We start from the raw sequence: 12,562 nt of genomic DNA, 5'->3' as shown, positions 1-12,562 counted from the left end.
TTTTCTTGGTGTTTTTGTCTCTTTTACATGACTACAATACAGTTTTTCAGTCACTGTCAAGACGGTTCTCAGCTGTGTTCAGGCACCTCCCATTCCTGTCTCTCCTTCTTCTTCCTCCTTTCTTTTATATCTTTCCTTCTTCTCCTCCCTGACCTCCCCATCCCGTTGCTTCTTGGGGCTGTCATCTTGGTATTCTTGTCTTTTTTTTTTTTGATAGGGCAACAAGCAAGACAATCGTTCACACTTTCAAGAACATTCTCAGCTATCTCCTCCTCGTCTCGTCACTTCCTGTCTTTCGTTCCTTTCCTTTCCTCCACATCCCGTTATTTTTTTTTGTGCTGTGTGTTCTTGGAGTGCTTGTCTTTTGTTTATAGTCACAAACGGATCTTTCACGCACTACCAAGAACGTCATTAGTTGGATTGCCTAACTTCCTCTTCCTTTCTTTCTCTGTATTTCCCATCCTGTTGGTTCTTGGTTGTATATTTTAAACGTTCTTGCCTCTTTTTATATGAGAATAGGATAGTCTTTCGCCCACTCAAACATGTTCTCAGTTGCGTTTGTCACTTCCCCTTCCTCTCTCTTCTTCCGTTTTTATTCTTCCTCTCCTTCCCATCCTGTTCCTTTTAATATGTGTCCGTGGTGTTCTCTTTTTTTATATATGACAATAGGATTGCATTTCACCCACTCAAACATATTCTCAGCTGCGTGTGACACTTCCCCTTCCTCTCTCTCTTCTTCCTTTTTTATTCTTCCTCTCCTTCCCATCCTGTTCTTTTTAATATGTGCTCTTGGTGTTCTCTCTTTTTTATATGACAACAGGATAGCCTTTCACTCACTGTTAGAAAATTCCCCTAGCTACGTTTGTCACTTCTCCTTCCTCTTTCTTCTTCCTATTTTCCCCTCTCATTCCCATCCTGTTGCTTCTAATACGGATTTTTGGATGTTCTTTTTTATATGACAACAGGATAGCCTTTCACCCACTGTCAAAACAAATTCCCTAGCTACGTTTGTCACTTCTCCTTCCTCATTCTTCTTCCTATTTTCTCCTCTCATTCCCATCCTGTTGCTTCTAATATTTTTTTTTTTTTTTATGTTCCCTTTTATATGACAACAGGATAGCCTTTCACCCACTGTCAAAAAAAATCCTTCAGCTACGTTTGCCACTTCTTCCTCTTTCTTCTTCCTATTTTCCCCTCTCATTCCCATCCTGTTGCTTCTAATACGGATTTTTGGATGTTCTTTTTTATATGACAACAGGATAGTCTTTCACCCACTGTCAAAAAAATCTCCTTGCTACGTTTGCCACTTCCCCTTCCTCTCTCTCTTCTTCCTCGTTTCCCCTCTCATTCCCATCCTGTTGCTTCTAATATTTTTTTTTTTTATGTTCTCTTTTATCTGACAACAGGATAGTCTTTCACCCACTGTCAAAAAAATCCCCTAGCTACGTTTGTCAATTCTTCCTGTCTGTCCTTCCCCTCCTCTGCATTCGTTCCCATCCTGTCGCTCCTTAAATGTCTTCTTTGCTTGCCAGCCCTTTCTTCTTCTTTTGGTGGTTGTAAGTGGTTTCTGCAGGGCGTGGGGTTCTTGGGGGTAATGGCGTCTGTCTGTCTGTTTGCCTCTCTGTATGCCCTTTTTCTTGTCTGTCTGTCTGTCTGTCTGTATGTATGTCCTTGTTCCTGTTTGTTATATGTATGTTGTTGTTTGTCTGTTTGTCTGTAATGTTCCTTGTTCTGTCTTTGTTTTCCTGTCTGTCATGTCTGTAATGTTCCTTGTTCTGTCTTTGTTTTCCCGTCTGTCTGTCTTTTAATGTTCCTTGTTCTGTCTTGTCCTTCCTCCTGTCTGTCAGTCTATGTCTTTGTTGCTGTCTGTATCTCGGTTTATATGTTCGTTTTCCCTGTCTGTCTTTCTTTCTGTCTGTCTGTCTGTCTGTCTGTCTGTATGTATGTATGTATGTGTGTTCCTTGTTCGTGTATGTATGTGTGTTCCTTGTTCATGTATGTATGTATGTATGTATGTATGTTCGTCGTTCCTGCGCCTCCTCCCTCGTCCATTACAACATTACCATAACAAGGCGGTCGTATAGGCGTCCCTCGAGGCGCCCTGCATGAGCCTAATGGATCGCTGTGAAGGTGCTGGAGGCTGGTCATCATCATCGTCATCCTGTGTGTGTGTGTGTGTGTGTGTGTGTGTGTGTGTGTGTGTGTGTGTGTGTGTGTGTTATCTTGCTTTCTCTTCCTCTCCCTACATATATCCTTCCGACTCTCTCTCTCTCTCTCTCTCTCTCTCTCTCTCTCTCTCTCTCTCTCTCTCTCTCTCTCTCTCTCTCTCTCTCTCTCTCTCTCTCTCTCTCACACACACACACACACACCCGTCACCCTCCTGTCTAATTCACATCTTCATTAGGTTCTATCATCGAAAGTTCTTGCCAGTTCCTCTTAGTTTTGGACATGGAAGAAAAAGAGGGTCAGGTTAGGGTAGGGTAGGTTAGGTTAGGTTAGGTTAGGTTAGGTTAGGTTAGGTTAGGTTAGGTTAGGTTAGGTAAGGGAAAAGGCTCGCTACTTCATATTCAAATTGTTATTGCCTGGAACTCTAAATATTTCATGGTGATTATGAGAAAAAAAAGGTAAAAAAATAATAGAAAGACTCGATAAAAAAGTTAAAGAAAAGTAAAGTAAAAAGAAGGATTAACGGACGAAGTAGAAAAATAAGAAAGAGAAAAAAGAATGAAATATTACAGATGTGAAGGAGAAAGGAAAGATGAGATGAAAGAAGGAAAAGATATATATAGAAAACATACTTTAATAGCCCACCCAGGATAAAGCTCCTCCTCCTCCTCCTCCTCCTCTATCCCTCCCTCTATCACTTTTGTCCCGACTGATCGCTGGAAAGTAAACACTCGCCCCCCAACCTCTTATTTCCCCTCCCCCCCTTTCTTTCCCTTCCTCCCCCCTCCCCCTTCCCCTCCCCCCTTCTTTCTCCGACACGAAGCTGAGTGACAAGTTAAGAGCCGATAATGGACGCGTCTTTGTGTCTGCGTGAGAGAGAGAGAGAGAGAGAGAGAGAGAGAGAGAGAGAGAGAGAATTACAAGTACACAGGCAGACAGATAGACAGACACAACAAGCACAGACAGACAGACATAGATTGATAGAGACAGACGGACAAACAGACAGACAGACAGATAGATAGAGACAGACGGACAAACAAACTGACAGACATAGATAGATAGAGACAGACGGACAAACAGAGAGACAGACATAGATAGATAGAGACACGGACAAACAGACAGACAGATAATCAAGCATAAACAGACAGACACAATCAAGCATAAACTGACAGATAGATAGGCAGACAGACACAGACAGCCAGACAGACAAAGAGATAGACAGAGAGAATGAAAAATATGAATAAATGAACATAAAAATTATAAAATTGTCTTACTTTTTTTTCTTTCTTACTGTAAGATTGTCAAGTATTTTTTTCTGCAAGATTATATGATAAGTATACCTTTTTTTATTGAAGATTATTATTAAGCGAGTATCATATATTTTTTGTGAAGTATTCCTAACATTTTACATTTCTCTCTCGCGGTTAGATTGTGAACCATATATTTTTTCTTTTCTTTTTTTCTAACATCTTTCACACGCCTGATATTTTATTTTCCTTTTTCCTAACGCGTCCAACACACAATTGTTTTCCTTTTGTTCCTAAGACTTCCAAACATTTTATATTCATTCCCAACATTTTCTAACATTCTATTTTAATTTAACACTTCCCAACTTTGTTTTTATTCCCAACAGTTTGGAACATTCTCTTTTTTATTCCTAACAATTCCTAAGATACTGTTTTTTATTCCTAACAATTCCTAAGATACTGTTTTTTATTCCTAACAATTCCTAAGATACTGTTTTTTATTCCTAACAATTCCTAAGATACTGTTTTTCATTCCTAACACTTTGTAACATTGTTTTTACTCCTAACAGTTCCTAACATTTTTTTTTTATTCCCAACACTAACATTCTGGATCTTCATTCCTAACACTTCCTAACATTTTATTTTTATTCCCAACACTAACATTTTAGATCTTCATTCCTAACACTTCTTTACATTTTTTTCCAAACCATTCCTAACACGTTCTCGTCCTTGTTGCAGGTTCTACATCGAGTCCATCCTGCAGCTCCAAGGCTCCCAGACGGTCGAGCTCTTCTACCAGCAGGCCAGGAGTCTCGTCTTTAAGGTAAGTAACGAGGCTGTCCACTACACCTTCGTTAGGGCAGAGAGAAACACCTGCATTGTCTGGATACCTGTATTCATCTGCATCGCGACAATTTACTACACCTTCGTTAGGGCAGAGAGAAACACCTGCATTGTCTGGATACCTGTATTCATCTGCATCGCGACAATTTACTACACCTTCGTTAGGGCAGAGAGAAACACCTGCAATGCCAACACACCTGAGTTTACCTGCAGCTAGGCAATACACTACACCTTCATTAGGATAGAGACGCCTGTATTTACCTGCATCGATACAACATACTATTAAACCTTCGTTATGGGAAAGAGAAACACCTGTATTGACACCTTTTGAGACTAATTAGACGCCCGAGTTATTAACCTGCATTGAAACAGTATAGAACCACGATCATGCAGAGATATGTACCGTTATAAACATACATACACACACACACACACACACACACACATTACTTCAGTCTCCTCCTCCTTCTCTATCACCACCTCTACTTCCTCCTCCTCCTTCTCCGACTATAACTCCTCCAACTCCTCCTCTTCCTTCTCGTCCTCCTCCTCTTCCTTCTCGTCCTCCTCCTCTTCCTTCTCGTCCTCCTCCTCTTCCTTCTTGTCGTCCTCCTCGTCCTTCTTGTCCTCCTCCTCTTCCTTCTCGTCCTCCTCTTCCTTCTCGTCCTCCTCCTGTTCCTTCTTGTCCTCTTCCTCTTCCTTTTTGTCCTCCTCCTCCTGCCCTTCCTTTTACTTTCTTAACGGCAGAGGGACATGCAAGCCAAGACATAAAAAGAACTGATGGATGCAATTAATCACATATAAAACATAAAAGGAAACGCACTCAACTGTGAGGAGACGCAAAACATCAACCGCCAAGAAGAAAAGAAAGCTACATCCGATACTACAAGCCTAAACGTACAGACCAAGATGTATGCCTAAGATAACGACATACCATTTCAAAATAAAACACTACTTAGTAAAAATAAAAATAATAATAATCTCACAGTTTTCACTCCCCCCCCACCTCACACACACTTTCCCCCACAGTTGCTTTCACCCACACAATATTCACTCTTTTCTCTAACCCCTCGACCCCTTCACCCACCCACCAACCTTTTACCCCCGTCCCTCCCAACCCGTGTCTCACCCCTGCTTTCACCCCTGCTTTCACCCCTGTTTTCTCCCCCGCCGCCCACCACAAGTCTAATCCGCATACAGAAGGCGATCAGCTGAGCCAGGTAAACAAAAGGTCCCCGGAATCAGCTGACCGACGTAAACACTGGGTAGGAGGAATGAATGGAGCGTCCCCCCCCTCCCCCATGCCCCCTTCCTCGTGCCCCTGTGCCCCTTCCCCCTTCCCCCTTCACCCCTGCGTGCTTGTCATTGTTCCATCTGCCCCCAGCCTGAACGCATTCCCCCCCTTCTACCCCGTACCCCACCTTCTTCATCTCCCTCCCTCCCCCTGCCCCGTGGCCCCCTTCTTCTTTCCTGCCCCGTCTTCCTCTTCTTCCTCCCCCCTTTCCTTCTCCCTCCTCTTCTTCATCTCATCTCTAAGTACTGTCTTCCCCATGATCTTCCCCTTCGTCCCCATCCACTCCTCTCACGAATTACCTCCTCCCCATGCCCCTCCCCATCTCTCCCTTCTCTCTTCCTCCTCCATCTCCCATTCCTCCTCCTCCCCCATCCTCCTCCCCCCCCCCCCCCCCCGCCACCCCCCCCCGCCCCCCCCTCCCCCCCTTCCCTCCCCCTCTCTCTCTCTCTCTCTCTCTCTCTCTCTCTCTCTCTCTCTCTCTCTCTCTCTCTCTATCTCACTCTCTCTCTCTCTCTCTCTCTCTCTCTCTCTCTCTCTCTCTCTCTCTCTCTCTCTCTCTCTCTCTCTCTCTCTCTCTCTCTCTCTCTCTCTCTCTCTCTCTCTCTCTCTCTCTCTCTCTCTCTCTCTCCTCACGCACGCACGCACGCATACCTTAGCATACCTGAACTAATTAGAGAAGGGCGCACAGGTGGTTGCCCCGAGCGGTGTGTGTGTGTGTGTGTGTGTGTGTGTGTGTGTGTGTGTGTGTGTGTGTGTGTGTTTCCTTTGGCTGTTCTGTTTTGTTCTGTTTTATTTTTTGTTTTGTTTTGCCCCTCTCTGGTTTACGGGGAGTGGTTTAATGGGTTTGTGTTTTCTTTTTATTTGTTTGTTTGTCTGTGACGAGGTAACAATTGTTGTTTTCGTAATGTTCATTGTTTGTTGTTTATGTAAGTGTTTGTGTATTTGATGGGGGTGTTTAGATGCGGTAAATTGTTTTTCCACACACATACACAGTTACACACATGTTTTGCTCAAGGTGTGTGTGTGTGTGTGTGTGTGTGTGTGTGTGTGTGTGTGTGTGTGTGTGTGTGATCAACAGGTGGAAAGAAGGAAGAATTTGAGGAATTTTACGGGTCACGAGGCGACCTAGTTCTGAGAGATACCTGTGTGTGTGTGTGTGTGTGTGTGTGTGTGTGTCGTCAGTCAGCTGTTGTTCTCTTACACACCCTCGAGGCAACCAGCGTTTTATGGGGTGGAAAAAGGAGATAAAATAGTCACCCCACAAGGCCATTACCACCACCACCACCACCACCACCCTCTTTACCTAACGTCCCTCCTTACCTTACTGCTTTACCTGACACCCCAGTCCTACTTACCTTTACCTTACTTTACCTGCCTTTATATTCTACTCTAATTAATCTATCTTACTCTACCTCTCTTTACTATATGCTTTACTCTTTATTTTACTCTCTACTTTATCCATACTTCTAATCAATATTAAACCATTACGAGAGAGAGAGAGAGAGAGAGAGATGGAATACTGTACCTTTTTGATGTCAGGTAAAGAAAAAAAAATAGAAGAAAAGTTAGAGGCTTGACAAAGGAGAGGTAAGAGTGATAGGGGAGGAAGGGAGAGGGGAGGGAAGGAGGGGATGTATGGAGGAGGAGTGATAGGGAAAGAGGGAGAGGAATACAAGGGAGGAGAAAGGGGGGAAGGGGAGGAAAGAAGGAGGGGGGGTAAAGGGAAGGGACATAGGCTGGACTGGAGGAGAAATGATAGGAAAAGGAGAGGAATAGAAGGGGGGAAGGGGAGGAAAGAAGGAAGGGGAGGGGGGGGTAAAGGGAAGGTACGGAGGCTGGGCTGTCAATGTAGGCTTCTGTTTCATATTATTTTCCTCTCCCTCTCGTCTCTCCCTCTTTCCTCCAGGTCTTCCATCTTCCTCCATCACCCTCACGCCGCCACGCCCTCCCGTCGGGGCGAGAGGAAGTGGCGGGGCGGCGGCTCTCAACCACTCCGCACCCTCATTACTCCACGTCCCAACCACTACCGCCCCCCCTTGCCCCCCTCTCCTTGCCCTTGCCACTCCACGCACACACACCCTCACCTCCGGCACACACACACACACACACACACACACACACGATATTACTAAAGAAAATACTCCACACACTGATCCAATGCAAGAGGAGGAGGAAGAGGAGGAGGAGGAGGAAGAGGGTGTATTTATGGTCTTTTTTGGTTCTCTTGTTTTTTCTTTTCGCTTTTCATTGATTCACTTATTCTTTCTTTCATTCATTCATTCTTTCACTTTCATTCATTCATTCATTTTTTATTTCTTTGTTCAGTTCAGTTGCTCTCAAAACGCCATAATTAAAACCACTCTCGAACTGAAGACTATTCCATATTTTTCTTTCCTTCTGTTCCTTTCATTATCCTTTTTTTTTTTTTCCTTTTTTTCTACCTCTCACCCCCATCACTTTCTCACCTGCACCTACAAGCACACCCACCCAACCTTACGCCCACCTACGCTTACACCAACTCACTCACACCCTACACCAGTCAGTTTACACCCAAGATAAGGTAAAGTTGAGAGCATAATATACGGTATAGTTGTGCGTTGACCCTTGGAGCCTGTGGTGGGAGAGAACCCATTAACCCGACTACAAGGCCAGTGCAACATCCGGGTTATCACAGCTTAAGTCCTCCGTTCCTACAACCATTTGCTTTTTTTTTTTTTTTTTTTTTTTTTTTTTTTACAGATAAGGAGACAGTTTAAGGGCGTGAAAAAAACAACAATAATGAAAAAAAAAAAAAAGCCCGCTACTTACTGCTCCTGAATACACCAGAACACCAGTACTTACTCTCACAAACTTACACACACCCGCACATTGACCTCTCTTTTGGCCTCTTAGTCTGGTTACTTTTAGGGGAGCAGCACCTAGCGTGTTTTTTTTTAATTATTATTATTATTATTATTATTTTTTTTTTTTTTTTTTTTACTGCCCTTGAGCTGTCTCCCTTGCTGAAAAACCCCTCCCCCAACCACCCATTCCTACACCCACTAACACTAACACATACACTCACAACACTAACACTTACTTTTAATCTCACAACTTACATACACCCAAATACTTACACCCATACACCTATTCTTACACCCACACCCATACTTACATTACCTAACACTAACTCACAACCATACACTCACCCATACACCCATTCCTACATCCACTAACTTACACCCATAACACTAACACTTATTCTACTCTCACAACTTACATACACCCAAATACTCACACCCATACACCCATTCTTACACCCACACCCATACACTTACCTAACACTAACTTACACCCATACACCCATTCTTACACCCATTCACCCATACACTTACATTACCTAACACTAACTTACACCCATACACTCACCCATACAGCCATCCTACACCCATTCACCCATACACTTACATTACCTAACACTAACTTACACCCATACACTAACCCATACAGCCATCCTACACCCATTCACCCATACACTTACACTACCTAACACTAACTTACACCCATACACTCACCCATACACCCATTACACCCACACCAATCAGTTGCTACACCCGAGCCTAACCTTCCTGCACCTCACACCCGTATCATCGCGACCCCCTCCCTCATTCCTCCCCCCCTTTCCCCCTGCCCCCCATTCCCCCTGTCCTCCCTCCAACCCCTCCCGAGTCGACCACCCAGCAGTCCTCGGCCCCCACTGATGGACGGTCCGGGCTCTTGGGTGACAGGGGGACTTATAGCTATGCCCCGGGGGTGCTCTGGAGGGTGGTGGTGGAGACGGGAGGTTGGGAAGGGGGAGAGGGGGGGGGGTCAGGGAGAGGAGGAGAGTGTATTTATGGCCTCCTTTGGTTCTCTTTTTTTTTTCTTCCCTTTCATTCATTCATTCATTCATTCATTCGGTCTTTCTTTTTTTCTTTCTTTGTTCAGTTCAGTGATTCGTGGATTGGTGAGATTTTTTTTACGTATTATTATTATTATTATTATTATTATTATTATTATTATTATTATTATTATTATTATTATTATTATTATTATTATTATTATTATTATTATTATTATTATGGCTACTTCTACTACATGATTTGGCGGGGAAATGGCAGATGGAATTCAATGTCGGGAAGTGTAGCATTCTGAGTGTAGGTAGGAATAATCCCTCACACAATTACTCCCTAAATGGCATTCCTCTAAGCAGGGCTGGGCGTGAGAGAGACTTAGGAGTACTAGTGAGCGCTGACCTCCGTCCTAGGGCTCAATGCATTCAGGCTAAAAATCGGGCAAACAGAGTTCTTGGTTTCATCTCAAGGAGCGTAAGCAATAGGAGCGCTGAAGTCATCCTCAAACTTTACTTAGCACTAGTTGGACCTCATCTCGATTATGCAGTTCAGTTCTGGTCCCCCTACTATAGAATGGATATCAAGATGTTAGAATCTGTACAGAGGAGGATGACAAAGATGATTCAGGGGGTGAGAAACTTGCCTTATGAAGACAGGCTGAAGCAGTTAAACCTACACTCTCTAGAAAGGCGAAGGTTGCGAGGAGACTTGATCGAAGTCTATAAATGGATGAAGGGCTTTAATAAAGGGGATGTCAACAAGATTTTGATAGTAAAAGAGCCAGGTAGGACGCGTGCCAATGGTTTCAAGTTAGACAAATTCAGATTCAACAAAGACATAGGCAAGAATTGGTTCACCAATAGAGTGGTAGATGAATGGAACAGGCTTGGGAGCCATGTTGTGGGCGCCAACACCATAGATACATTCAAGAAGAGGTTAGATAAAGCCATGGATGGTGAGGTAAGGTGGGGTTGAGTGTACAGGAGCTGCCTTGTATAGGCCAACCGGCCTCTTGCAGACTCCTTACGTTCTTATGTTCTTATGTATGTTCTTACTACTACTACTACTACTACTACTTCTTCTTCTTCTTCTTCTTCTTCTTCTTCTTCTTCTTCTTCTTCTGAGAGAGAGAGAGAGAGAGAGAGAGAGAGAGAGAGAGAGAGAGATGCTATCGACATCACGTAGCTACATTTGATATAGAAGCCATCTTTAACTTTCTCTCTCTCTCTCTCTCTCTCTCTTTTGATAGCAGTAGCAGTAGTAGTAGTAGTAGTAGTAGTAGTAGTAGTAAGAATAATCATAAGAAATAAAAAAAATGAAAGAATACTGTAAATAAGAATCAGTTCCTCACACAAAACGTTCTCAACCCCAAGCCATTTAAAGTAAACCCTAAAAAGAAGCAGTAGGTCGTATATTAAGTAAGCCTCTTGGTCTGGGCGGGGCGGGGCAGGGCAGAGGCAGGCAGGGCGGGGCAGAACTATTTATTGGCCCATTGTTCGATCGAGAGTCAATTTACCTGAAAGTTTATTGTATGCTGCTACTTCGTTATGCTCTCTCTCTCTCTCTCTCTCTCTCTCTCTCTCTCTCTCTCTCTCTCTCTCTCTCGTCGGGCTTACCTGGCTATTTCTTCACCTGTAATGCTCTCTCTCTCTCTCTCTCTCTCTCTCTCTCTCTCTCTCTCTCTCTCTCTCTCTCTCTCTCTCTCTCTCTCTCTCTCTCTCTCTCTCTCTCTCTCTCTCTCTCTCTCTCTCGTGGGGCTTACCTGGCTATTTCTTCACCTGTACACACCTGAGCCTCGTCCATTTATCCACCTGTCTATTCCGCGACCCACGAGAATATAGGTTTTATTGTTTTCTGATATATTTTATTGGCCTTTTTCGTTATTTTCTGTTATTGCGGTTTTATTGTTTCATTTTTTTTTTATCATTGTTACGTTTAATCTTGTTTGAACGTGGCTTTTATTTTTTGGGGGTCCTCTCGTTCTTTTGTTTTCGTGATACGTCTTTCTTTTACTGAGCTGAATGTCACACTTCTAACTTTTTTTTTTTTTCCTTTTTGGCAAGTGTTAATAGTAGGAATTTTTTTTTCTGGCAACATGTAACATTATCAACCATGTCTTTTTTTTCCTTTCTGGCAACAGTTAAAAATAGCATTCATATTTTTGCGTTTCTTTTTCTGGCAATAGTGAAACAGGATACCAACCAACCTTTTTCTTTCTTCTCTTTTTTGGTAACATAAAAAGCAATATCAGTCAATATTTATTTCTCTACGGCAACAGTTTTGACAGAAGGAATCAACGTAGTATTATATTTCGTTTCCAGCAAGTTAAAAGAAGAGACCAATCTATTTCTGGCAGCAATTTCAATAAAAGCAATCAACCATTTTCTCTTTATGGCAGCGAACAAACAAACAAACAAACCTTAACCAAACGCCTGCCTTCCTTCCTTCCTTCCTTCCCTAGGGTATATCATCATCATCATCATCATCATCATCATCATCCTGTCATACTCAGTTATTACCCAATCTATTCCTCCCCTTTGCTTGCTTTGTATATTAACTCCCCTGACACACACACACACACACACACACACACACACACACACACACACACACACACACACACACACACACTTTGGTCGTTACACGCAATCTTTACACTCAATTCAGTTTGGCCTTTCCCTATCCCGCCTCTTCTTGCCCTTCCCCCCTCTCCCCCCCTCGCCCCCCTCTTCCCCCCGCCTCCCTCCTCCTTGCCCCTCTCTCCTTTTGCCCCTCACCTCCCCCTTCCACTTTTGCCCTTCCACTCCCCCTCTTCTTTTGCCCCCTCCCCCTTCTCCCCCTCCCCCCTTCCCCCTTTACAAGACAAAAGAGAAGACGAAGGCTATTTATTTTTTTTCTTTCTTTACCTTTTCTTTTTTTTTTGGTAATTATTCAAGATTCTCATCGTGAAATTTAATTAACATTCAGACTTAATTAATTTATCTCTTACCTGCGGTTTTGTGGTGGGGGGGATGGGGGAGGGGTCTCTCTCTCTCTCTCTCTCTCTCTCTCTCTCTCTCTCTCTCTCTCTCTCTCTCTCTCTCTCTCTCTCTCTCTCTCAATTCAGTTCACTTTCCTTTCACTGGAGTTTAATTTAGGTT

The 12,562-nt window shown here is 43.4% G+C and overlaps 1 protein-coding gene across 4 annotated transcripts in view; it reads left to right on the top strand.

Annotated features, from left to right (window-relative positions):
• Positions 1-4,654, top strand: part of LOC126995540 (FERM domain-containing protein 4A-like) — a 124,579-nt gene extending 119,925 nt beyond the window's left edge. For 2 of the 4 annotated variants that reach the window (XM_050855176.1, XM_050855177.1), the window contains exon 5: positions 4,152-4,654. In XM_050855176.1, the coding sequence (XP_050711133.1) occupies positions 4,152-4,473 (322 nt within the window). In that variant the 3' untranslated portion in view covers positions 4,474-4,654. The remainder of the gene's footprint in view (positions 1-4,151) is intronic. The other 2 variants (XM_050855174.1, XM_050855175.1) reach the window with 2 other exon arrangements.
• The last annotated feature ends 7,908 nt before the right edge of the window (positions 4,655-12,562 follow it).

The sequence above is a fragment of the Eriocheir sinensis genome, chromosome 8 (assembly GCF_024679095.1).
Source record: "Eriocheir sinensis breed Jianghai 21 chromosome 8, ASM2467909v1, whole genome shotgun sequence".
NCBI classification, from domain to species: Eukaryota; Metazoa; Arthropoda; class Malacostraca; order Decapoda; family Varunidae; genus Eriocheir; species Eriocheir sinensis.
Note: the sequence above shows the minus strand (reverse complement) of the source record. Positions and strands in the feature narration are given on the sequence as shown.